This window comes from Mytilus trossulus, chromosome 2 (genome assembly GCF_036588685.1).
Source record: "Mytilus trossulus isolate FHL-02 chromosome 2, PNRI_Mtr1.1.1.hap1, whole genome shotgun sequence".
In the NCBI taxonomy this organism is placed as follows: domain Eukaryota; kingdom Metazoa; phylum Mollusca; class Bivalvia; order Mytilida; family Mytilidae; genus Mytilus; species Mytilus trossulus.
This window is the reverse complement of record NC_086374.1, coordinates 3,883,000-3,909,834: the sequence shown is the minus strand read 5'-3', so window position 1 is coordinate 3,909,834 and position 26,835 is coordinate 3,883,000. Positions and strand designations below refer to the sequence as shown.

The 26,835-nt window shown below is 31.0% G+C and overlaps 1 protein-coding gene across 19 annotated transcripts in view; it reads left to right on the top strand.

Moving 5' to 3' along the window:
* The window catches only part of LOC134706296 (ras-associated and pleckstrin homology domains-containing protein 1-like), a 72,156-nt gene extending 47,054 nt beyond the window's left edge, over positions 1–25,102 (top strand). For 18 of the 19 annotated variants that reach the window (XM_063565094.1, XM_063565101.1, XM_063565098.1 and 15 more), the window contains 11 exons: positions 363–468; positions 3,224–3,675; positions 7,472–7,540; positions 10,657–10,734; positions 12,293–12,452; positions 15,194–15,315; positions 15,662–15,736; positions 16,048–16,191; positions 17,378–17,488; positions 18,237–18,338; positions 18,980–25,102. In XM_063565094.1, the coding sequence (XP_063421164.1) occupies positions 363–468; positions 3,224–3,675; positions 7,472–7,540; positions 10,657–10,734; positions 12,293–12,452; positions 15,194–15,315; positions 15,662–15,736; positions 16,048–16,191; positions 17,378–17,488; positions 18,237–18,338; positions 18,980–21,889 (4,329 nt within the window). In that variant the 3' untranslated portion in view covers positions 21,890–25,102. The remainder of the gene's footprint in view (positions 1–362; positions 469–3,223; positions 3,676–7,471; positions 7,541–10,656; positions 10,735–12,292; positions 12,453–15,193; positions 15,316–15,661; positions 15,737–16,047; positions 16,192–17,377; positions 17,489–18,236; positions 18,339–18,979) is intronic. The other variant, XM_063565106.1, reaches the window with a different exon arrangement.
* The last annotated feature ends 1,733 nt before the right edge of the window (positions 25,103–26,835 follow it).

The following is a 26,835-nucleotide window of genomic DNA, read 5'->3' as shown; positions in this document are numbered from 1 at the left end:
TAAGTGGACGGCTGTTTAGATTGAATCAAATAGTTATAGGACTGCTTGATTGATTATGGATTATGTATTTTGCATACTTAAAAAATAGAAGAATTAGGGCTACAAGGAAGTATAATTAATAGCTATGAAACAAATGGTTTGAGGTGATTTGCTGTTACAATGAGAAAGGCTGTAGCATATGTGAGATTATGGACATGTCTGGCATATAGCTCTGTTACCCACTTAAAAACAAAATAACATCCTTACCCCCCATAAAAACAAAATAACAACCTTACCCTCAAATTTGAATTTTAGGCATATGAAAATTGATATCTTGATTTATAACTTAATTGTAATATTTATCTCAATTTTTCTGATTTCAGGATTTGGATTCCGATGGGACAGATACAGTACGACGTAGAAACAAAACAATTGTGACACCTAAAATGGCCATGGAGAGTTTCCGCTTCTCTTTTCTGAATTCTGATGGTTTGTAATTTGTATTTTCTTACTCTTAAACAATGTTTTTGTACAAACAGTCTGCATTAAGAATTCATTGTGAAGTCACAATTTCCATTGATGAAAAAGCATGCATGGTACAACTTCATATGACATACAAAAACATATATGATCTGAGCAAAAAATAAAGCAAACAAAAGAAAAAGAAAGCCAACAACTTTGTGCTATATTTATAAGTGTAGACTAGAAAATGGTATTGAAATAAACATATTTAGGAAATGTAAATTGATCTACTTGACACACTAAACTTAACCAGTGTATATAATTCATGACCTAGACACCTCAATAATGACACGAATTGGAGATAATTATTTTAGTATGTTTCAACTCTTTGTTCATATATCAAACATTGGAATGTTAATTTCAACTGGCAAAAAAAGTGCAACATAAATGTTCCAAGATAACAACTTTTTTTGTAGAGATCTATATAGTACTGCTAGGTGTAGAGATGTGTTTTAATGCATAGATTTGACAAAAAAAAGAATGGCAAATAACTATGTTAACCATGTGAATTTTACAAATTTGGCATAATATTTGTGAAGATATTTAATGTTTTAGAAAACAGTATAAAGAGTTGGAACTGCTTGTTGATCTTTCTTTCTAGTATATTGCTACCCATAGCTTCAAACACCCTTACTCTGAAAATGGATGTAAATTGATGGATTTTTGTACTCCTGATTATAATATGTCTAATTTACAGAAAGTGTTAACTATTAAAGGGGAAACATATAATCAGTGCTAAACAAAGCTGACCACATTACTATTTCACTTCCTTTTCAGTGGTGAATAAAACGAGAAAATGTCACTAAATGATTAAATCATCAATATAAACATCTCTGTGACTAGATCGCCACGATGACGCCAGACTTGCATTGATCTCAGTCACTTTACCTAAAAATCAATCAAAAATACAAGCATTTGTGGAAATTTGTCATAGCAACAGTTTTCTGGGATGCACCATTAATTTTCTACTACATTTGTGGTTTCTCTGCAAACTTGATCAATTTCATAACACTTTTTACTCAAGACATTAGATTGAATGACTCATCTTGACTGCAGTGTGCAGCTGTATAATGTTTATGTTTAAAATAACTCAAGCATAAAGCATTGTTCCTAACTAAGATTATCCATGGATCTCAAGGAGACTTGCTATTGATTTTATAACTATTGCTTAGTGCAATTGCACATGATTTCATTTGAAAAAGACTTCCCGGAAATATCCACTTTTGCTCTCTATCACCTGTTATACTTTAAGTAATTGAATTTTAATTATAACACAAATTTTCTGTAACAGTTTTATTTATCATTAGCTACTGCTTACTCTCACAACAAACTTTCTGATTTAGAAGTCAGAAAAATATTTGTTTTAAAATCCAAAGCTTTGGGTGAAAAATGATCTACCCAAATAGAAACAAATCTGTACAGAAATAGAGGAAGTGTCATAATACTCTCTAAGATGCAAGGTACAACAAAAAAAGCATTGAATATTAAAAGACAAAACAAAAGTTTGGAAAATCTGACTTTGATGTTTTCTGACTATTTATTTACCTGCCATCTAACACGATAGATGAACACCTGGTTGATACTAAGCTATTAACTCAGACAAAAGATGAGAGATCTTACTTGGGTAGTGTCCAAATCTAAATATAACAATCACTGTGATGGAATTCAAGTAGATATCAATAATATTTAAAGAGGATAATAGGAATCACCAAAAATGTGGCACAGTACAACAAACCATATCAAACTCTGACACCTGACCTCCTCCATCAAACATACAAACAAAGACAAGCAACTTGTGGTCAAGTTAGTCTTACTTGGTTATGACACTGAAGGTGGTGGGGTTAAACCTGTTTCATACGAGCACACACCTTACCCTTAGCCTACCTAGACCATGAGTCGTAAGAACATGCAATAAAAACCTGAACAGTGCATCTTTGGATACCTTTTAGTTATATCTGTGCTACAACATTAGTACAAAGTTTCGACTGGTGAAATTGCTAAGAAAATAGGAAAACGGGAGAAAATAAAATTTCAGTTGACCATCAATTTTTTAAAAGCTCTGATGATTATAAGTTTGATGTATCTTACACCTGGTTAACATATCTCTGACAGAAGCATTTGATCTTTCAAACAGACATTATAGACGCCAGTTTTTGGCAGAGAATCATTTTATTTTTCCTCCTCATTAAAACCAATGTTTCTCAGTTTGCCAATAGGCTAATTAAGTTTACTAATTTTCCATAAGGTTCTCATTAGAGACAAAGCCTTTGATCAGAATAGAAGGTTTAACTTCTAGTGGAAATGTATTATATAGAACAGTGACAAGTAAATTGTATGTGTTGTGAATATGGGCATATTACTCTTCCAATATTATCAGTTGTTGGATCTTATGAAGGAGTTTCTATTCCCATATTTATTCATGTTTGTGGTATTGACAAAAGCTGTTATGGTTATAGGGTCTTAAATTTTTTCCTTTGCATAATCTATCAGAACTTCAGTTCTTATGTGCCGTCTTATTTTCTGGAGCTTCTGGAGCTCACTATATTTGCTTTTAATCATTATCGATTAAAAAAAGATTTTTTTTATGGAATAGTTCTGATGTCAGATAAATTTTGAATTCTTAAAACAAAGTATTACCTTAATAATCACATTATTAGGTAATATGGCTAAATGTACTTTTCTCGGAGCTGCATAAACATAAGATTTGTTGTTTACTTTTCAGAAAATCAGGATGTCAATTTCGATGCAATACTTGGAGAATTATGTGATCTGGAAATGCAACTTAACACAACAGAGTATGAATTAGATCGGAACAACATGGGCCTCGTCAAAGATGAACATCGGGATAGTGGCAATGATTTAGCTCAATCAGAATTAGATGCTTTAGCTTCAGAAATTACACAAAGTTTATCATTTAGACATAGTTTACCATATGGTGATTTGGAATTATTACCGGACCAATTTCTTACTCGACGAGGATCATGTTCTGATGCTCATGATATTTGTGAAACAGATTCAGCTTTTTCAGAAAATGCCTCTCTTCCATCATCTGAATCCTTCACTTCCATGGTTACAGTATCGTCGTCTGCTGAAGCTTCCAGTTCTGGTTCTGGTGATTCAGGAAGCACTGTTAGTACCAGTACAGTGACGCCATTCTCAGCTCAAGTCTCAGAGGTGGGTAGTTTTCACAGATAAAGTTACAAATAAAACCTTTTAAGGCATTTGTATGTGACTGTTTAAAGAAACTTGTCGGCTTATGGTCAAGGTCAAGTAAAGAAAACCAACACAACTTGAATTTTGTATTGTTATAGATTCATAAAACACAAAATAAGCAGCATGTAAACAAAAAACAATTAAATTTTGATATTGTTCTGACAGTGGACTTGACCTACAAATATTACCTGGTAGCAGAAACATTTTTTTTATAATTTTGAATGCAAGAAAAAATGCCTGGAACAGTTTTCAGCAAACCTTCATTCTCATTTTTGTTTATCGAAGTAATTTTAATTTAATATGTCAATCATATCTATAATCAATTCAAAATTTTCAGATATTTTTTGAATTGAGACACTTTATAACTCTTCCAAAGTATGTTTTTTTCCTAATTTGGATGATGGATAAGTTTAATGAAAACACACCTAGTTATTTGATTAAGTTTGATGTTGATTAAAATCATCAATAATTGATTGGTACATTATGGGAAATTTGGACATGAAATTTTTCACACCTGTCCTGGACAAACCTTAATGTAGTCCAAGGTAATTCTGGATCCATTTATAGTTAGATTTTAATTAAATTTCTATGAGAATGGTGTGATGATAAACATTGCACTTGAGAATGATAATGGAAACTTGTGACAAATAAAAACATAAAAAGTGACACCATTGAAAATGTTTCCCTCTTACTATCATGTTTATTCTGATTGGAGTGGGATTGGATGGGGTTTTCATAGGAATGTGATATATTTCATTGAGCAGTTGGCAAACATGTGTGAAAATCAATGGAACAAAACAGTCAACAAAAACAAATTAAGTTTATTGATATCACATCTTTTCAGAACATTTCGACTTGACGCCATACAAATATATTTCCCCAAAATGACTCTTATGGTCATAATTATGACAACAAAAACATTTGCATTAGATGATTGGTAGTTTTATTATCGACTGTCATCTTCTAAGTAAGCTTAGTGGATGAAATAGAGTAGAGAATGGAAACTAGGAATATGTCAAAGAGAACAACTCACAACTCAAACAGAGAGCAGAAAACAGCCAACGGCCACCAAAGGCTCTTCAACACAATGAAAGTTAGTACTGAAATGGACACCCCACTAAACTCCATGACAAACATATGAACCCAAATTTAAAAACACGCACAAGAATAACAAAGGTTAGAATTTCCTAACATCAGACAGACACAAACACAGGGGTAAAATTGGCGGGAAAAATTTGGTTTGATAGGGCTGTTTGTCTTGATGAAGTTTTGGAAGTTGTTTCTAGAACTGTACAAAATTACGTATTCCTGTACCCGTTAATGACCTTGTATGAAATTCATGAAGGTACATGTTGCCAGTTTGTTATGTAAGAGTGATTTTAATAGTGTATTTAATAATTGATGACACATAGAAAGTGGTGGTTAACTCCAAAATATCAATAAATGTTTTATCAAAAATAACTAATTGATCATATGTATAAGAGGTCCTGATAACTTATGACTCTCAGAAAGCTTTTGTGGCTCAATTCAATAAGTATCTTGATGTATTAGTTTACGCTGTATTTAGAGCCTATAAAAAGTTTTCTACCAGAATTTTGTACAAAGGAAAAAGTGTCACGGATGGGAAATTGTCACATGCATCAAGTATTGTTATGTCCCCTTAATTGTAAACCGACTCTGTCATGCATCAGTTATCAAGTGATAATAATCTGTTACATAATGACTAACTGTATCTCACATGAATAATTAACATAGAGAATAAGGGTGATCAAAGTCTGCTACATGCTTCTAATGGGATGTCTTAAATCAATTGTTTTAATAAATGTTGACGCATAATGTTTGACAGTAATGCATTCAAAAATTTGCATTATTAAGTGAATATTTTGTATGCACTTAATTTTTTCCCATTAATAATAAAGAATCTCTTTTCTTGACTATATACCTGACAGATTTTGATAAATTTACTACCTGGATATAAAGTCTAAGGTTTGCAGGACTGTTACAAAAAGCTATATGATATGTCTAATATTTATTTTTCATAAAAGAAGATATACTTTCTTTGCAAATGTTTTGCTCTCTTTATATTTACGTTGTCCTTAAGATTCATGAAATATTTGCCACTGGACATTAAGCACGAAACAAACGGCCCTAATTTCATAGTTAGATAAAATAGAAGAAAATTGCTTGAAATATAGATCAATAGATTCAATTAAGATGTAAAAAGGAAAATTAGACCCTGGTTTAAAATTAGGGAACAGAATAAAAAATTCTACCGGTTAAAATTTTTTAAAAGATTTATTTTTGATCCCCATTATAACTTAGGTACTATGCCTATGTAATTTTAGAAAATCCTGCTTTAACTTCTCATTTGTGTATAGACCTGATTTCCTGTCTGTCTTATTACAGGCAGGATGGGTGTCAAATTTTGTTAAAAATTCTTTGTTCATAATTCCAGTTTGTTTTTATTACCTTTAAATGTTGTGTCAGAAGTTAAGTCTTTGTGTACCAAATTTATTCCAATAATACTGGGAAATATACATTTTGAAAATGGCTTACTTTCAGTTTAGGTAAGGAATAGCATTTATTTTTTAATTGGATTTATTCTGAACTTCATTTTTCGAATGCTTAAGATTTACCCATGATCATTTACTGAATTTTAATAATAGTAGAAAAAGAACTCAAACAAATATATATTTGTGTGAGATTTCTTTGTAACCATAAATCTTCAGAACATGGAAGTAATTTGTCAGTTTAAAAGTGCAATGACAGGAACGCTGCATCCTTAATGACATGGGGAATCCGATTATATAATCTGCAACTATTGGTAATGGAAATTTCTCTGCTTCAGCTTGGTTGCACATTTTAGAAATACATCCTTTTATACATTATTGATGTGTTGAAATTGATGGAGTTTTCAGTTATTTTGTTAAGAAATGTATTTTGTTACCATTATTTTTTGATATTAGCACCTTGCCCATCTCACTAGGAGCCCAAAATAACAGTCTGTACAAGGCCAAATTAAGTCTACTACATTTATGAATTGTAGACTACCTGAAATATTGAACTAAAACTTAAACCTTACAGACATAATGTGTAGCATAAAAAAATGTATTATTTTGTATTTTTGCCAGAAAGTTTAAGGCAATAAATAGCCTTGACTAATTTGACAGCTATAGGCATCAGTCACACATCAAAGTATACTCAGTCATGTTAGAGGGTCTTCTATAAATTCCACAATAATGTACATTCACCAATTATTAATCAATGTTATTTATGTTATTTTATAGATACATGTAAAAATTTTTGGAATTTGTATGGCACAGAACCATTTTGATCTGGCTTATAAATGAATTTAGTTTTTAAGGCATACTGAAAATATGGTATGAATATCTTGACTGGAAAAATGTGCTTCTAGACATGATGTAACCCACTATATTTTATAGTTTGCCTTTACAATTTCATTAAGGTACTAAGATGCACATGACTATATTACAACTAGAAATGTGGATGTGTCACAGTTTACATTTCAGAGTTTGATAGCCTGTTTTAAGAGGACTTAGATATGTTCATGAATGTTTAACTATTGTATATTGTCAGACCAAAAGTCCGACATTCAGGAAGAAAGATTAAAAGAAAATTTAGTAGTACATAGTTTTAACATTAATATGAACGATAAACATGAAGATTTTCCTCTTAAGACAGGTTTTAATATGTTACAGTTATTGTTTTAATGTTTGACATTTTTGGATATTTTTAGATGCATGAACTTTTAATGTCTCAGTTGAGTTTGTTTGAAGAAGAACTCCATAAAGAGAATTGTCCTCCTGTAAGTCTAGATGCCTGTGTCACTGTTCACTTGTGTTGTGATTACTCTACCTGGCTTCTTACTAACACCATTCCTTACTTTGTACTAATGCTTTTCTATCAATGGCTTTCTATCTTTCCCTTTCTTACTAACACTATCTATTCCTTACTTTGTACTAATGCTTTTCTATAAATGGCTTACTATCTTTCCTTTTTGTCGAGCCTTCGACTTTAGTCGAAAAAGCGAGACTAAGCGATCCTACTTTCCGTCGGCGGCGGCAGCGTCCACAAATATTCTCTCTGTGGTTAAAGTTTTTGAAATTTTAATAACTTTTTTAAACTAGACTGGATTTCTACTAAACTTGGACAGAAGCTTGTTTATGATCATTAAATAGTATCCAGAGGTAAATTTTGTAAAAATGAAATTCTATTTTTTTCGTATTTTACTCATAAATGGACTTAGTTTTTTTTCTGTGGGGAAACATAACATTCACTCTGTGGTTCAAGATTTTAAAATTTTAATAACTTTCTTAAACTATCCTGGGTTTGTACCAAACTTGAACAGAAGCTTGTTTATGATCAAAAGATAATATACAGAAGTAAATTTGTAAAAAAATAAATCCATTTTTTCCGTATTTTACTTTTAAATGGACTTAGATTTTCTGCCAGGAAACAACACATTCACTCTGTGGTTAAATTTAAAAAAAAAATAATATCTTTCTTATGCTACTTTTAATTTGTACCAAACTTAGACAGAAGCTTGTTTATGATCATAAGCTAGTATTTAGAAGTAAATTTTGTTAATATTTTGTACTTGTGTATCTGTATTTTACTTATAAATGGACTTAGTTTTTCTTCCAGTTAAAATTTAACATACCGTCTGCAGTATAAGTTTTTAAACATTTATTAGCTTCATAAACTATCCTGGATTTTTACTAAACCTGGACAGAAGCTTCTTACAATCAAAGTATAGTATCAAGAGGAATATTTCTATTGATTTTTTTCATCATTTTGTTGAGCCTGTGATTTTCAGCAAAAGAAGGCGAGACACTGGGTTCCGCGGAACCCTTACAAATTTTCTTACTAACACTATCCATTCCTTACTTTGTACTAATGCTTTTCTGTCTTTCCTTTTCTTACTTCTTTTCATGACATTAATTCTTTCCTGAATCTTTCTGCTGCTAAACTGTTGATTGTCTTGTGTGTATTTGTAACAGTAATGGCTGCTGCTTTTTTGACAATTGACCTGTTGCAACTTTATCTTTGTTGACCTCTTCTATAGCTTCTGATGACCTCTACTATATATTCTAATGACCTCTACTATATCTTCTATTGACCTCTACTATATCTTCTATTGACCTTTACTATATCTTCTGACGACCACTACTTTATCTTCTTTTGACCTCTACTTTATCTTCTGATGACCTCTTCTTCATCTTCTTTTGACCTTTACTATATTTTCTGTTGACCTCTACTACATCTTCTGATGACCTCTACTTTATCTTCTATTGATCCCTACTATACCTTCTGTTGACCTCTACTATATCTTTTGATGACCTCTACTATATCTTCTGATCTTCTGATGACCTCTATTATATCTTCCGATGACCTCTAGTGTATCTTCTATTATTTCTTATTATAAACCTTTTTGTGTTGTAGCATCTAAGTTTGCACTTCTGCTAGTGGAACTTTTGTTACTGATGAAGTTTTAAATTCTTACAACATTATTTCCTCTTTTTGTAATGTGTTACATGTTTATTTCCTAGAACTCTCCATTTAACTAGATGTGCTAAGACATTTTATAGCATCAGTTTGCACCATTAGCATTGCATGTAATATATACACACTTATCTCACTGTAAACTATTTCTTTGTTCAAAAATAATCAGATGAAGAGAGTGCTTTTCATTCAGTTTCACACGTTTTCATAAAAAACTGTTGCATGATGTATGAATATTGATAGTTGTTTAGGAAGCAGCTGTAGACCTTAAATGATTGGATTGATAAACCAGCATAAAAAACAAACAAAAACATACATTAAAAGGTGTTATAGCAAAGATAATCAGGAACTGTTACATAATAATGGGGAAATTTAACCTATAGCTATATACATGATATATATTGTAATTGCCATTGAGACAATATTTTCCCCCATAGACCAAAGGATGTTATTATGAATTTCTACATATCTCAGAATAGCTTTTTGGCTATTAATATTTCTGTAAAAGATAGGATGCATATTGAAGGTCAAGGAAACAAAATTTTAACATTCACTATATTGATGCAATTCCGTGTACTTAAAATTTAAAAATAAACCATCGGCCAAAAGCCATGACTTGATGATAATTAAAAAAGCATAGTTCTTTCAATTTAGGTTGATGCAGACATTTATGTAGTTTCATGTTTTATGTCACGTAAGAAAAACAACTTATTTTTGTTCGCAGACTACTTTAAACCAATGTTTTTCTGCACAATGCACTAAACATAATCTTCAAAATGCTTGCATAATCACATTTCTTTTACACCCATTTCTACTTTTTACACCATTAGGTTTATGTGTCTGTTACTGCTTTAACGTCATCATGATATTTTTTTATTACATTTAACGTCATCATGATATATTTTGATTACATTTTCACTGGAAACTACTAAAATATGGATGTAATTTTTTAGATGACTTTGCCTTGAGGGCTAGTATGGACTTTTGCCATAGATAGGTGTCTATCACCTATCATCCTGCATCTGATGTAAAAATTAAAAACAAATCTTTTCCTCTGGAATACTGGGCCAAATAGAACATAAGGATTTGCCATGAATTACCCTTTATGGATTGTACTTTTAAATGAAGTTTAATATATGACAAGCTGACAACATTTGTTTGGTGCTTGGTTTTTAACTAGTTTATATTTTATGAAATGAAGATAAGAAATGATCTCAGGTTTTGTATTTTATTTAAACCTGAATCTTTCCTCGTTTTTTTTAGAGCAGACAATAAGGTATGGATATCAGTAATAACTTCTCCCCAGCTTCTACATTAGTTTCAAAAAAAAATCTTGATACATTGCATCACAGAGTCTAAGTAAGAAAAATATGCTCTGTTTATGTAGATTTTTCACAGTGCATTATTTTTATTTTGCAGAATGAACAGAAAGCAAGATTAAAAGCAGAGAAAATAAGGATAGCATTAGAAAAGATCAAGGAAGCCAAAATAAGAAAGGTAGTACAAAATCCTAGGAGAATCAGAAAATTCTATGTTTTTGAAAGATTTTAGCAAACATGCTGAATAACAACCTAAATTTGTCAATAGATATTTATTTCCCAAAAAATATTATTGATCACATCACAAAGGTGTGAAATTAACAGATGAAAAAGTCCAATTTAGAGTTATTTTGGCTTTCCATATTACAATAAACTGACATTGATCAGTGAGGTATACTTCTGTATATCACAGACTTAGGAAATTACATCTGTCAATCATGACTTTCTCTTATATACATAAGGTCTGTATATAAAGATCTTTTCAAATTTATAGTTATTTTAAGCAAAGGTTAAAACATGTTTTATTGATATTCCAAACCAAATAAATGAATAGTGGTCTTGTTGGTGTTCATTCCACATCTTCTAATTTTATATATTCCCACACTCCCAGTACAGGACAACAAAAATCAAACATTTCAATTTAGAAATAAAACAAAGATTTAGTAACACCTAAATGCATCATAAAGATGTAATAGATACATCTGAAAATTTAAGATATGCTCATAACTTTATAACCTGGGTGTATAAAATGTTTTAGGTTTGAAATGATGCCAACATACTTTTGCATATAAAACATTTATGAATGAAACTTAAATTTATTTCAATTGTACAGTGAAATCTGAAAAGTTAAAGCACGCAGAAATTACAAGCTAATGATTTCTTTGCACTTTTCAATAAGATGCTGATCATTTTACTGCTGAACTAGTTGTGTGTTATAGGATTTTTCTGCTATGACTAATAGATTCCTGTGTATTTTAGTATCTAAATGGTTTGCTTTGGTTTAGAACACAGTTTCTCCAATAGCCCTAGTACATTTATTCTTTTCTACTTATTCACAAAATAATAAAACATTAACTTTGATTTATATAAACGATTAATATAGAAAATTCTTTATTTCCAACTGGGTGCATTTCATGGCTATCAAAAGTTTGGGAAGATGGATTTCTGAGTTTCTAAATCATGAAATTTGTTTGTAAAAAATGAAAAATGACTGAAGTGTTTGGATGTCTGGAAATGTTTTAGTGTGTTATCTTGGTACTACAGTTGTATAGTAAAGGCAATATATTTGTTGGTTTGAAAATAAACAATATATTTAGCATGTTAAATAGACCTGAGAGATACTTTACAAGCTAATATTTTTTATAAAACCGTAGTTAACTGATACTGTATATAGATACAAGATGTGGGATGAGTCTCAATGGGACAACTCTCCATCCAAAATAAATGCCGCGGGTTTAAAGATTTGTTTATATGTACCAACCTTCACCCTTACATGAAGCAAGTGTAACATCACAACATTGAAAGACACTATAAAACATCAATATATATGCTTTGTTATGTAATAAATAAATTGTATTCCAAATTCCAATGATTTGTCACAAATGCAAAGATACATAGGTGAACCATAATAATTGTAGCTATCAAAATACATAGGAACAAGACATAGGTGACAGTTCAGAATGAGTTACAATTGACATTGCATCATATGTTGTATTATTGTATGTTTTTTATTTCAGTTGTTTGTAAGAGCCTTTGCTAAAGATGGAAGCAGTAAAAGTATTTTAGTGGATGAGAAAATGTCCATTGGTCAAGTATGTAGTATTCTGGCTGACAAGAACCATGTACGACTGAATGCTAAACTAGCTGTGATAGAACATATGCCTGATCTTTATATGGGTAAGACTTATGAGCTTGACCTTTATATTAGTTTATTACAAAAACCTGTAATTTGTGCTGACGAATAATATCATAAATTGCAGTTTTTACAATTAAACCATTCCACAGATTTAATTAGCTAGTTGTGATGACAGTAAAATAAAAACAGTAAAGTTGTTTTTCTTCTAAATAGTGAATCATAACACATTGAAAGTAGGTGAACTTTTTTCTCTTTTACACATTTTATGACAAGAGAGGACAATAAAATGGTTAATTATTAGTTCTATAGTCAAGTCAGGTTTGTCTGTTGGCTGACTAATGAACAGACAGTTAATTTTTACCTGAAATTCTGAATTTGGAAGACAACATTTTAAATTATTTACCATGTTAATTAATTGGAACAATTGCTTTATTGAAAATATTATCTTCATATTTCTAAACTATTCATTACATCATAACCCATTTCCTTTAGGTATCCACCCACTACCATCATATCAACAAAACAGATGTTTCATGTAGAAAATTAATTGTTTTATATCTGGATTCTTGCTTAATTTAGCTGATTTTTATATAATAACAAAAACGTTGGCTGAACTTGTTAGATGAATAGATACAGTGTGTAGTCTATGTATCAAAACAAAACCATTTACTCAAAATATAAAAAAGAAGATGTGGTATGATTGCCAATGAGAAAACTCTACACAAGAGACCAAATGTAGCAAGTTTTATATGGCAGGCAAAAAGAAAAAAGAACATCTTAAAAGGCATATGCATGTAGAAATAAATTGTCTTCTTCGGGCATGTCGGGCAGGAGATGTATTTTCATTATGAAAGGAATTCTAGAGATTTCACAATTATAAAAAACTGCCATGAACATTAATGTATTATATTTCCAGACAAATTTTAAGGCCATGCTAAATTTGACACCAGGTTTTATAGGTTTTTACATTAGTTGGTCATGATATTCTAGTAGAAATTTAAAGACATTTATTATCAAACTCAGCCAGTCATGAAACAAGATTTCTAAATCTGTATTGTAAATTACTTTCCAACACTTTGTTGAAGTTGTCACGTTTTTGTCAGAAAATAAACATTGATTTTTGTGGTGACATTGATGATATTGTTTTATAATTTGTTTCCTTGTTTGGAGGAAGGTTTTCCTGACATGAAGTCATATAAGTTCAATGATTATTGTCTTGTTCATAGATAACTTGCAATTACATGTAATAGTCTTGCCTATATGACCAGTACATGTTAGTTTACTTTCTTACAATCATTTAATTGAAGTAGTTTGCCTTTTACCCAGTTGAAAATATGCCAAGACAGACAGTTGAAATGTACATTTATTCTATCGTCTGTATTACAGAGTATTCGTCAGAAAGAGATATTATATGAGTCACACATAATACAAAGATCGTTTAATGTTTGTATCAGAATACACATGAGTATATTAAGACCATTGTATCACTTACAATTTTAAAATTCAGTCATAGTATTGATTAATTGAGTAAATGATAATAAAATTGTGAGAATTATTAATTATCATTTAATTCAATACTAGTTCTCATCTTTCTCTTATTAATGTGATAAAATTCTCAATGGTCTGTTTAGTTGTTCTTTGTGGTAATAAGTTAGTAAATATTAAGGTATTGATCGGACATGTTGTATTTTATTGAAATGATCATTGCTGTATCATTTGATCCTTTGGATCATTATTATTTAAATTGGATAAGGCCACACTTAAAAATATTTTGGTTTGCCCAAACCCTACCCATAGTTGAGACAGTGGGTAGGTAGGTAGGCATTTTCTTTTTTTTATTCAAAAAATGAAATTAAAGTAACATATGTTTATTAGTCTTCATGCCTATTTGATTAAAAAAAAAACTTCTTCAAATTAGGACAATAAAAGAATTTGAGTAGGCAGCTTTTTTCTGGGTAGGTAGCGTTTGGGCAAACAAACCTATTTTTTATTATGGCCTAACTCATTAAAATTGACGTAAACTTGATATTTTATAGCCTTGATAACATTTTAAGCAATTTTGGCATTTAAATTTCTTTTGTGATATAGGACTTAAATTGATTGCAAATTCATATAGTAATTTTTGCATCAGCTATTTTATATCATTTACAATCTGAACGATATTGAGCGTTAAAATGTTTCAACACAAATGCATTATTATTTTTTGAACAAATGTATAATCAATACAAAATATTAATGACATTGTAAATATTTTATTACAAAAAGTTCTTTTGATATCATTAAGAAGTTTATTAACCAATCAATAGTCAACTCAGAAGTTACAATTTTTAGCAAAATTACTGCCACAAACTTTGCTAGAAAATATTATTATAGGATTTAACTTAACATCTTTATTTATAGTTGAGGCTTAGTCCATTATTATTTGAATCATTTGAACTGGTTTATTTATTCATCTTCTGTCACAGTTAAATCATAGGTACCAGATATTAGTCAGACTGTTTTTATACAAGTCTGAACATTGAAAGAAGCAGTAAGAACTGTTAAGTAAATGTTTGCAATCCTCTCCTTTCTTTTCAGAAAAGGTGAAACCAATGCAAATTTCTTAAATTTACAACCCACTATGCTGTATTATACAGAATATCACTACAATGATGTAATGTGTTACTTTTTCTTCTTATATTTCCTGTGTACTTTAAATGATTGTATTCTTTACATTTATATAGAATGATTAAAGAACTTTATTCTGTTTGACTGCAATATCATGTCCTGTTTATCGTTACAGAGAGAATTTTAGAGGACCATGACTGTCTAGTAGAGAATATGGTAATGTGGACCAGGGATTCGAGAAATAGAATCCTGTTTGAAGAGAGACAAGAGAAATTTGATTTATTTAGGCAACCAGAGGTACATTAGATATTATAATAGTTGAAAACACTAGGGTTGAAGTACAAATGTTATGTATATTATCTTCAAATGTTAGAATATGATTAAAATTATTTTTGCAACTGTCAAATCACCAATTGATGCCACAAGTATTCACCTATAGTATTGTTATTGATAATGCCTTAAAAGTGAGTTAAACTAAGACATTCCTGTACATATATACATTCAAGGAACAACCCTAAATGTATTATTCACAGTTTACTTGTATAATTTGCTGTGGAGGCCTTTGTAATCTCTTCCATCACTATCTGTTAGTTGTAGTTGAAAATCACTTGTGTGTATTTACAAATATTGATTTCTTTTGCAGAAATATTTATTGGTCAGTTCCTCATCAGAGAAAGGTGCCTCATTGGCACCAAACCAGAGACACAAACTTGTACAGGTAAGACTAATAGAAGGCAGAAAGAATTATTAAATGGTAATAAAACAAAAAGAAAGTTACATTGATATTCTTACAAATCATTTAAACATAATTGAAAATACAAAATTCTTTTCCATATCAACATTCAAGTGGTTTGTTTTAGTTATGTCAAAGGCATAAAATGAATGAAAAACAAACTTGTATTTTACCTAATAGAAGGAAAAATTTTATGGGGGGAAAATGTATAAATTTTTAATTGGTAAATTTGTTTCAGACATGTCAAAATATTCAGAGGAAAAGATGTCTTTTATTTCTATTTTCTTGTCTTACAGGAATTCTTCAATGGTAGTGCTCAAGTCCCTGAGGTTGAAGGTGTGATGTATCTGAAGTCAGAAGGAAAGAAAGCATGGAAAAAATTTTACTTTGTTTTACGAGCTTCTGGACTGTACTATAATCCTAAAGGGAAAGTTAGTAAGGTGAGGTTTCTTTCCATTAGATAGTATTATTTCTTCTTGTACAAAGGATGTCAGGAGCACAAGCGTCACACATTGTTTTGAATGAACTGCAAATTCATTAATTTATTAGTAAAAACATACTGTGCTTGAAAATAAACAAAATAACAAGTATAGTTAGAAAGTCCAGCAAATTTAAACAAGAAAATCAGAAATATATATTTTTGGATGATATTACAAAATATGTGTATTTAATTTACTATGCGCTATTTAAGCATACTCACCACAAAGCAGTAATACGGAATTAAGGTGGTATGGGTGTCTTTCGCCATCTTGGATTGTAAAAAACAGAGAATCTAAGGTCTATATTTTCTATCAAGTTAGCAAAATTTGATGCAGGAATGCAGAATTTAATGTAAATTTTCATTTAAAAGAACCAATTTATAAGAATATAACTTAGAAATATTAATATTTTTACAAGTGTAGATTAATTTTGGTTGTTTTTGAATATTTTTCAAATTGGCATTTTAAGGGGAGGTAACTCTATAACAGTGCATTTTCTGAAGGACTCTACATGAAATTTTCCTATTTTGTCTTATAGCTGGAAAAAACGTACGGTGACCCTATCTTTTCTTTTGATATTCTCAAAGCATTGTCTGAAAGCAATCTTTTCCTAATTTTTTTTACAATTCTATCATTTTGTTTAGTTTTTATTCACAAAATGGTGTTTTTTCCTGTATAATCCATACAAAATTTGTCATTTTGTCACAACCTGTAGCTTGAGAAAATGCACGGTGACCTATCATTTTTATAATATTTTTGATCATGTATCAATAGATACTACATTTTGACAAAGTGTGAACAAATTCTATCATTTTTATTTTAGACTCCCATACCACCTTAAGTATTTCTTTTTTGAATATCATTCCAACCCTATACACCTTCACATTTTAAAAATAATAAGTATTTGAAACATGTTGCCTACCATATTTTGATGTCCAGCTATATTAGTTAGCATTGATGAAGTACACAGTAAGAAATGTTGGAAATGTTACTGAGGTTTATAGTTTTGTAAACATCAAATTTCTTGTATAATATATCTTTATTTAAGAGCATGTATCTCAATAAAAGTGACCTTTTGAGACTTCTTTGTTTAATACAAAACGATTTGACCTTCACAGAAGAATTAATTTTATATTTGTCTTTCCAGGCTCCCAAAGATTTAACCTGTATGGTACAGTTTGCTTATGTGGATGTGTACTATGGCCTCGGATGGAAGAAAAAATATCATGCTCCAACAGATCATGGATTTGCTCTGAAAGTAAGATATATTCTACTTAATAATTAATAATGTATGTAAGAATTATATGTTATTAATCTCAGGCAAACGATAAACAGTTTTTCAAAGAAAAAGATGAGGATGCATTTTTGAGATGAAATGGTCATGTTCATGTAATTCAAAAGTTAATAGAATATGATTTTTTAACTCAAGTTTCCATACTGGGATTTGTTGCTTTCGCATTGCAATCATATTTAAATGGCGATGACAAAGTGAAATGAAAAATGATCACAAATGATAATAGCATTCTAAGACAATATAGGAAAGGTCTACTGACATAAGTGGTCTCTAAACACATTAACTTAATATAATAGCATTCTTTTTCAAATATAAATACATGACTTTAAAAGATATGATACAAAAAAAAAATCTCAATGCATTATTTTATTGCACCTGCTGCTGCAACTTGATTTCTGTTAGAGAATTTCAAAGAAATTTTCAGTCTAAGGGAGGCTATCAGGGTTATCAATAACAGTTATTTTATTTTGTGGATTACTGGTATCAAGAAATGAAAAATTAGAGAATTTCAATTTTAAAAGTTTAAAGACAGAGTTTGTGTGAGTTATGGTTTGATGACAGGTTTGATCAAGACATTGTAATGGTAATTAGTATAACATGTATTGATTTGACTATCTTGATAAATGTAACTTATTATACATATTATTTGAAAATCTAATGCTTTGCATACTATTAGCAATGATTTTACAAAATATTCATTTTATTTTTGTAGCATCCTCAAATTCAGAAGAAAACATCAAAATACATACGCTACTTCTGTACAGAAAACAAAGCTGCTTTAGACCAGTGGATCATGGGTATTAGAATGGCTAAGGTAAACATGGTGTTGTACAGTCTTGAATTCAAACTGTAAATTCAGAACCTTTTAATTTTTTTTAGCAATAAATTGAGATTAATGATACAAAATTTAGAACTCAGATTTATAATTCATTGCAGTTTGTAATGTATTATTTTCTTCAATCACATTTTAGACTCAGATTTAGTTAAAAAAAAATACAATAATGCATGAATAAACAAAATTTCAGAAATTACAGTTAAAAATTTTGCTTGGATTAAATGAAATAACTGCATTATATCTTGAACTTTTGACAGCATTATGGAATAAAAGGTAGAACCGTATTGTTTTGAAATAACAAAACAAGAGATCACAGTACAAAATCCAAGTGAAAATGGACAAAAAATAAAATAAACTAAAAAAAAACAAAAACTACAGCCTCTTTTTAAATGAAAAAGGAAGGATTTGATGTATTAAAATTTATGACACAAAATCACTACACACACATGTAAAAATCTGGAGCAAGGAACAGATTTTTTTCCCTTCATCATCTTAAGGTCAAAGAGAGGACTTAACTTCAGCAAAAAATACAGAATAGGTCAACATTTTGTTGTTAAGTAAGTTTCATCATTAATTTTAAGTGATTAAGATGACTTAATTTATATTTTGTGTTGTTTCAGTATGGCAAACAATTACAGACTAATTATGAGAAACTGAGAACTGAAGTATCAACATGGGACTCGAGGGAACTGAGGTCAAGTGTTTCTGATCCAGACACGTTTGATGAAACTTTGGAATTTGTTCCTGGAAGTAGCTTACAAGATAGTCGTTTGTCAATGCCAGAACCTGGATCTCGTCATTCAATAGTTCATGTTCAGAATTCTACTTTAGTAAGAAATAGCGCGGGGAGTGATACAACAATCTGTGAATCTTCAGATGAAATCATGTGCTTAGAGTTGAATTCACATCATGAACGTAAATCCTCTTTAACAGGCCAGAATATGTATGAATTACAAAGACCTGTTGTTAAACGTGTGTCGTTTAGTAATACACATTCTGTTATAAATTCTGAGGGAGAGGAAATTGTTCCCTTACGACACAGAGATTCTATAACAAGTTCTTCAACAGAATCAAGTGAGGATTCTGTTTCTAGTGGAGAAATGCGCTTTAATAGTGTTTCTCGTGCAGCAAGCAAAATGCGAGCTAGAATACCAGTTACCACTGAAACCACACGACACATGTCTGAAATGTATCAACAAACAATGGATGGAAGTAGTATATCATCTTGTGAATCTTATGGGACACATGAAAGGAAATCTTCACTAACAAGTCCCATTCATTCTCATAGTTTTACTGAAAAAGACAGAAGGAAATCTGCTCCTGTGATTCATGGAGAAGGGAAAGAAACTCGACATGAAAGGAAAAGTTCAGATTCATCTCGTGAATTTAAAGTACGTTCAATTTCTGGAGACAAAGAGCCACTTTATGAAAATATGCATGAAAGAAAGAGTTCTGATGACTCAAGAGAATTTAAGATTCATTCTCGTAAAGCCTCTAATGAAGGAGTAAAAGAATCACGACATGAGAGAAAAGGTTCAGATGGATCTCGTGAATTAAAGGTTCGCTCACAAATTATACCCTCAGAAAGAGGAATTCATGAATCACGGCATGATAGAAAAGGTTCGGATGGTTCAAGAGAATTAAAAGTTCGCTCACAAGCTATTCCAAATGACAGATACATACAAGAATCTCATCATGAAAGGAAGGGATCTAACTCCTCTCAAGATTCATTAAATCGTCTTAATCACTGTGACAAAATATCAGGTATTCATGCGCAACAATTACTGACTGATGTAAAACTAACAGGTTCTCCGCCCCCTCCAAACAAACAAGTGCAATCAACTCAGAATTATAAACGACCACTAACTCCACCACCAGCTAGACCCATACAACCGATTGAGGAAGTTATGCCCCCTTATTCAAGTTTACCACTGTCACCACCTCCTAACAGAGTAATGTCACCAACACCAAGTAGGGAAAGGCTTTGTACACCGCCACCACCCCCAACACATTCAAATATCTGTAATATGAGAGAGCGTTTGACGTCACCACCACCTCCACCTCTCCAGAGAGTTATGTCACCACCTACAGTCAATCGAGAAATGACCTCACATTCAAGGTCAAGTTCTAGTTCTAGTCATTACAGCAATCTTAGTACTGAGGACCATTTTCCAGTCCCTCCTGGAGAGTGTCACAAGATGTCATCGTACCCACAACCTCCATCAACACTCATGTCTCCTATGTCAAACAAGTCAATGGCTGCTCCACATCACATGACGTCACCTGCAATGTCAAACAAAGCCATGCCACAAACACTACCACAAGCATTAAAGTCACCTCCGATGCTAAGCCATCATCAACCTCCACAATTAGTAATGTCACCTCCTGCGTCTAAGCATTTCTCCCAGAATGCACTACCATTGTCTCATCCGATTGCATCACAGATGTCTCCTCCTGTCTCCTCCGACTTTGCTACACCACCTTCCCCAGCTCCACCTGCAATGGTCCATACAGCAGCTTCTATACAATCCAGTTACTCAATGCAAAATGATTCATCACCACCAACCCCGCGGAGTTGTGTACCTATGCCTCCTGCAATGCCTTTGTTGCAGAATCGTTATGTTAGCATGGAAATAGGAGGAATTAGTCCATTACGAAAAAGTGGACCTGAAACTGTCATTCATACACATGGACCACAGATGTCACCTCCTATAGTGAATCATCAGCCAGGTGCTTATAACATGCCACCACAAAAACAGAGACCATCTCCATTATCATGTAGTACCCAAGCATATAACTCTCAAAATTCTCAAAATGTGATATCGCCAACAATGTATTCTCCTGAAGGACAGCATTTTAATGCCATGACAACAAGTGGACCACAATTTAATGGACCTTATGACCAAATGTATCAGTGTGGTCGTGTTATGTCATCGTCTATGCCTACATCAAACAGTTCTATGATTCCACAATCGGGGAAAACTAGTGCAATATATGACAGCTATGGAAATTCTCATCAGCCACAAAATCACATGTCATCTGTCTCATCTAGCGACGATCATTTACCACAACAATTACCATTTCTATCAGAATTATCTCAGAGACCACAAAAAGGAGGTGGCAAAGTTCCTCCGGCTACATTGCCAAAGCCTGATAGTGGACCGAAAAATAGTCAAAAATACAATGGTGCTAATTCTTATGAACTAGGAGTAACTTCTCCAAATGGACCTTCACCTTTAAGGCCTAATTCAAATATAGGCAATAAGTCAAGACCGCCACCTCCTCAACGGAGTGAAAATACAAGACTTTCAAGTGAAATCAAAACTACTAGTGCTGATATACATTCTGTGCCAAATTATGACCCCCTTTATGAAAACTTGGGTGAATGTGAGGGACTGATTGATATTAATGATCTTCCCCTCCCACCACCAGAACTGTTGGAGGGAATTGGTGGAGGGGTTCCAAAGAAAGGAAAGGTTCCCCCTCCCCCACCAAAGAGGAGTTTAGAAACACATTTGACTAGTCAGTAACTGCTGTTGTATGTATATACCAGTGAAATTCATATTTTGTTTAGTTTCAGATGACATAATAATTGTTAATGTTTTGTGCAACCATAATAGTGCAGAGAAAAAGGTAACTTAGGTTACATAAACTAGTCAGTGTATTAATTATGAACAACGTGTGAACAAGGAAGTTGTATTAATTTTGGTCATTGGAGCATATTAGACTTACGTTTTTTTTACAATTTTGATTCAGATCTTTGTAATTTGTGTATAACTTTTCTATAATTGTTCAGTTGAAAGCCTGTTTGTAAACTCAGGACCCTGAAAAATCAGTATTTATATCCGATTCTGTAATCATTTTGATCATGCTTACATCAGTTCTTCAACAATATTTATACTAGGGTCAACATTTTAGTTTATGCAAAAATGAAAAGTCATTTATATTTTTGTCTCATTAACATGATTAAATGATACATTTGTTTTATATACTCCATCACAAGAATTTAAAGTAAAGGATCATAGAGAAAAAAGATTTTTTTTTATATCATAAAAGGTTTCATATAAACTTAGATATTAGCCCAAGACATTGCTGAGGGACAGCTAATTAAGGGGAGATAAGTAATCTAAAACCAAAATATTTGATCTTGATATGAACAAAGATAGTATCGTTAGTATGTATTGAATTTCAGTACTTCGACTGCAATACATGTTAACATTAGTATCGTTAATGTGTGTTGAATTTCAGTACGTTGACTGCAATACATGTTAACATTAGAATCGTTAGTATGTATTGAATTTCAGTACTTCGACTGCAATACATGTTAACATTAGTATCGTTAATGTGTGTTGAATTTCAGTACGTTGACTGCAATACATGTTAACATTAGTATTGTTAGTATGTATTGAATTTCAGTACTTTGACTGCAATACATGTTAACATTAGTATCGTTAGTATGTATTGAATTTCAGTACTTTGACTGCAGTACATGTTAACATTAGTATCGTTAGTATGTATTGAATTTCAGTACTTTGACTGCAATACATGTTAACATTAGGATGAATATTTTGAGCATAAAACCATATATTGTTTACTTTCTACAATCCATAGATAATAGTGCTGTATAAATCTGTCTCAATATGTTACACATATAAGTGATGTATACATTTGTAATATAATATGTCATGTATGTGATCAGGTGCTGTCATACTTTGTTTTTTAAATAAATATATATGTGTAAAATTTATGTAACCATGACATACAAGAAAGTTGACAAGTATGGAAGGAAATTGTTTTTTGGTTTGTTTTTAAACTTTACTTTAAATTTATAAGTGTATTCTGAATTTTAATCATTTGATCAAAATCAACTTGTAATTGTTGGCATCATATCATTTGAGGTAAAAAAAAATACAAGATTACATGTTACTCTGATCCATTGAACAGTGGATACAAGTTTGAGGTCAAAGTTTGTTACTTTTATTGTATGTTATTTTAATATAGGGGTTCTATAATTTTGAATGTTTTCTTCAAAACCATTTTAAAATAACTATGCCAAATGAACCAATGAAAGCATTCTTCCTGTTTCTTAAAAATAGCCATATTAGAACAAACTTTTATGAATTTTAGATGCATATTTATATGTTGTGTACATTTTTGACAATGAAAATATTTTGAGATGAAGATTTATTTTGAAATTCTAGTCATTTTTTATCAGTTATAAACTGTCAATTTTTTAAATCTTTTATGTTTTGAATACTGTTTTACATGTGTTTTTTTGTTTTGAATATTTTTCAGCATTTATAAGCAAACAATTATCTTTTACATTTTCTATATAACATTTTAGTAGAACAATCAAAATGTCAAAACTGGTTCATTTTATCTTTATTTATTTCCATATAAATAGTGTTTTCCATACATTTTTTTCTCAGTTGAGTGAATTTTCGAACACTTAGAAAAAATACTTTAATATGGAAACACTTTAAGTCTACCGTAAGAATGAATGGTCATATGCAATGGTTTTATTCTAGAACTAACACCAATGGACTAATTTTAAAATCTGATGGTCCTGTCATGAAAAACTATTAGAATAGAAAACTAGAAACAAAACATGATAGGATGCTTTGTCCTCGCATCAAAAACATTTTTTCACATGGACAAATTAGAAATACTACAGAGAGTACAAGTGAACTTAAAATTATACACAAACTTATTTAGAACCCAATGTTGTTAATGTGTGCAGTTTTATGATCAAAACTTGAAAGTTACATTTGTTTAAAAATGTGTATATATGACCCTTAAAAACTTGATTACACAAAATAAGATTTTGTTATTGGTTCAGATGTTTTGTTATGTGATTAATACTTTTTAGCTGTAAGTGGGTATTTTGTTTTGTTATGATTTAAGATTAATATTTAATATGAATATTTAGAAATGTGACAGATTTTTGTCAATATACACATTTGTATTGGAATTTGTTGAACTATGGAAATCCAAATCTAGCTCACCTGGCTTAGAGGCTAATATGAGCCTGTATGTCATCCTTATTTGTTAGTAAATAAAATTTACTCTGAAAACACTGATAATTGAACCTGATTTTGTTGGGAATCATCATTAGGGTGTCTTTTTCCATACATATATTTAACCTTGCATCTATCTAACATAATTATCAACTGTAAATAAGATCACAACTAACACCCAAGAATAGGAAAAACTTGCAATAACAAAAATTTTTTTGACTGGAATACTGCCGAATATTTTCTCATGAGGATAAGCATTTGAATGGTCCATGTATCCTTTTCAGGTTAACTGTCAATGCATGCTTCATTAAACTGCATCAAAAAGGATAAAAAAAAAAATCATCAAAATTATGGTTTTTGTAGTTTACACAAAACATTTTTCACCTTAATAAAAAGAAGTTAATTTTCTATTGTCATCAAATTTCAAAATGTCTGACATTGTTATAAATTAAGTATGATATTTGAGAACCTTAATTCAATTTATTTCTCTTTTTTGGTTTCTAGAGAGGTTCTGCTCTTATTTTTCATATTAAACATTTTCCTGTCTAAATAAGTAATGATTGGGGTGTAAGTTTATCATTGAATCATGGATTGTGTGCATATGTATACAAATTGTGTATTGTGATTGCTTATTATAGATAAGAGTAGGCATTTATTGTCAGGTTTGTAAAACCTGTATGTCCACAGATAGAGTGCAACTCATTTAATAAATTATGTCTCAGATTTTATCCGTCTTAGTCTTATTTTACACATCATTTGTCAAAGAAATAGTAATATCAACTAGTTACAGTGATTCTAATTCAGTAATGTTTCTATTTCAAACAAAGCAAGGACCAGCCAAGACTAAAAAAAAAAAATGTACCAAAAAGTCAAACACTAAACACTTTACTCCATACCAATGTTCTCAGTGGAAAAGTACTAGTCATCACTCCATGTCATTTATACACGATTTATAAGATTGTCTGAGAACAATGGCTATGATTTTATATGGCAATATGCAAAATATACTGGCAGACTTCGAACCGCTAAACATGTAGCTAAACATTGGTTTACTCCTCAACTAGCTGAAACTACAACTTGTGTGGACACTTTGTTCAAGATACACTTTACCATCAAATTAGAATGTGCACAGAACTTCAAACACAAAGACACTTGCTCTATAAAAGATTATCAGAAATGACTAGTGACAATTTCTTATACACACTACTTTCAAAACGAGTAGGTGTCCTTTTTCTGCTTGGCGATCATGAAGCTTGGACTTTATAACACCAGAGCATTGTTTAGACGTCCTTAGCGAAGGATTTTCCTATCTTTAATATTGTAGACTGTAAATACTTCTGAATTAAAAATATTAAGTGACATTAATTCTATTACTGTGGATTCATTTATTTTCATGGGTATCAATTTTCATGGATTGAGGAAAACTTGCATTTTCGTGGTTTTAGTAATCGCTGCATACATATCCTATAGAAAATGTGTAATTGGTTTAACACTTTAATTCGTGGTTCAACTGTACCCACGAAAACCACGAAAATTGGTATCCAACGAATAATAATGAATCCACAGTATCTAATTTCAAAACTTTGTAATTGTACATAATTTATATGCATTTTGTCAATCTCCTTTAGGAGGAAATAAAGTATGATGAGGATCACTCCATGTATTCACAAAAGATAAAACACTGAACGATACACTTTACTTCAATCTTCATAAATCATCTGAAAAGACTCATTGTATTTACCAAAACAATGTACACTAAACACATCACTTCACTTCTATGTTTTTGGTGAAACAGACAAGCCTTCATGAACTGTAAAACTATAAATTGGACTAAAAAAGTCTGATAAAAGCATAAAATATATATGATGTAAAGGTGGAGATATGAACAGTTTTCAAGGTATAATAATGATATGAGACAATCTAATAGTAAACAAGAAAGATCTCAACAAGGCAATTTAAAATATACATGGTTAGGATTTGGTATCTTTTGAGTTGCTAAGCTCAAGTTCCAAATATCAAAAGCCTATTTCAAAAGTATAAAACAAGTTTTACTCTGGACATAAACATTTCCAAATAAGAGTGCAAACACTGAGATGTCTGCTATACTTGTCTTGACTAAATTTATGCTAAATCTGTGTAATTTGAAGGTAATGATATATATAATATTAAATTAAATTAACATTATCAATAACCAATGTGAATGAGATCAAGGTCAAATGAAACATGCCAGACAGATATGTACACCTTACCAACATGCCATACACCAACTATAGTTCACCTATTGATTAAGGTATCTGAGAAACTGACCCAATTATAAAATTTAACCATTGACCAATGACAAGTCTATCAATGTTTTATGAACCCTGCCAGACATTTACACCATGCAATCATTCCATACATCAATTATAGTTTACCTGTTGCTAACAGTATCTGATAAACAAACATAACCATGACATGAT